Source organism: Fulmarus glacialis, unplaced genomic scaffold, assembly GCF_000690835.1.
Source record: "Fulmarus glacialis isolate BGI_N327 unplaced genomic scaffold, ASM69083v1 scaffold12390, whole genome shotgun sequence".
Lineage (NCBI taxonomy): Eukaryota > Metazoa > Chordata > Aves > Procellariiformes > Procellariidae > Fulmarus > Fulmarus glacialis.
Window position 1 is genome coordinate 533 of NW_009188386.1, and position 1,594 is coordinate 2,126.

At 53.1% G+C, this 1,594-nt stretch overlaps 1 protein-coding gene across 1 annotated transcript in view; it reads right to left on the reverse strand.

The window, feature by feature from the left end:
• Positions 1-309: 309 nt before the first annotated feature.
• LOC104077249 (protein FAM208B-like) overlaps positions 310-1,594 on the reverse strand; it is a gene marked incomplete at both ends in the record, with an annotated part of 22,155 nt that continues 20,870 nt past the window's right edge. The window contains one exon of the mRNA XM_009578409.1: positions 310-844. Within this exon, the coding sequence (XP_009576704.1) occupies positions 310-844 (535 nt within the window). The remainder of the gene's footprint in view (positions 845-1,594) is intronic.

Consider the following 1,594-nt stretch of genomic DNA (forward strand, 5'->3'; position numbering starts at 1 on the left):
GGACAGGGATAGATACAGCTTGTGCCAGAGCCCAGGGATGCCAGCTCAGTCCAAGAGGACATCCAAACCCGGACTGAGGCCTGAAAGCTTCTATCTTCTGGTGACTCTGAGCATGTCTGCGTGGCAATCACTTGGGGCAGTTAAATGCTGGGGGACATTTCTCTGTCCTGCTTTGGGGACCCTCACTACCTGGCTCTAAGAGAGCCCATAAGGATGTCTGCTCCACTCCTCTCAGAAGATCCTACTCCTGTAAGCGCAAAATGCATTGTGTGCCCTGTAGACTCTATCACCCAAACCCCAAGCTCTTACCGCAGTGATGGTGGAGACGTCATGCACATGCTCCTCAGGAACGATGGCCGGCTGCCTGTCTTCCACAGCCAGGCTCTCATCAGCATGTTCAGCGAGGGAAAGGCTCTCAGGACAGCTTGTGGAGGAAGGCTCCTCCTCCCCACAGGGCAGCTCCCCTGAAGAAGATGATACCGTACTATCGACAACACCAGGAGTCCCATCAGCATCAGTCTGAGAGTCTGCAGGGCTCTCCTCTGGGTGGAAAGGTCCCTGGCAATGTGTGCTGCGATCCAGAGAGCTGCTGGGAGTCTGGTCAGGGTCTGACCGAGAGTCTGCAGGATACGTCTCCAACCCAAAACAGTCCTCACCGTCATCACTCAGCTCAAGAAAGTCCCCGGTGCTGTTTATTGAGACGTACTTCTCGGGGTTGCTGTGCTCCACCACCTTCCTTGTGCTGCTCAGGAGTTTGCTGGGTTTGCTGTAGAAGAGAGCCACCCACATATGAAGTATCAGCTTCATCTCTTCCAGGTCGTCGGGCAGATCAGGGTCCCAGGGCCTGGAAGGGAAAGCAAACATAGCCTGAAACGTCTTCATCCTCCCTCCAGTTGACTACCACAAGGTAATTCATCTCCTGGTTCCCCATGGCGCTAAGTCCCAATGCAGGGGGGCTGCAAATGCCCAGCTGTAGACACAGATGCGGTTTCCAGCTTGTTGAAAAAAAGAGAAACTCACAGCTGCAAAGGAGGATTTCTGTTCATGGCTCTAAGTTCCAGTTCCAGCTGCAGAGCCACGGGAATCATAGAATGGTTTGGGTTAGGAGCGACCTTTAAAGATCATCTAGTCCAATCGCCCCCTGCCACAGAGGAAGATGCTGGGGACATCTTCCCCTAGATCAGGTTGCTCAAAGCCCCCTCCAACCTGACCTTGATCGCTTCCAATGATGGGGCACCCACAACTTCTCTGGGCAACCTGTTCCTGTGTCTCACCACCCTTGGCATAAAACATTTCTTCCTTATGCCCAATCCAAACGTACCCTCTCTCAGTTTAAAACCATTCCCCCTTGTTCTGTCACTACACATCTTGGTAAAAAGTCTTTCTCTGTCTTTCCTATAAGCCCCCTTTACACATCGAAAGGCCACAATAAGGTCTCCCCAGAGCCTTCTCTTCTCCAGGCTGAACAACCCCAACTCTCTCAGCCTTTTCTCATAGGAGAGATGCTCCAGCCCTCTGACCATTTTCGTGGCCCTCCTCTGGACCCGCTCCAACAGGTCCATGTCTTGTGCTGAGGACCCCAGAGCTGGACGCA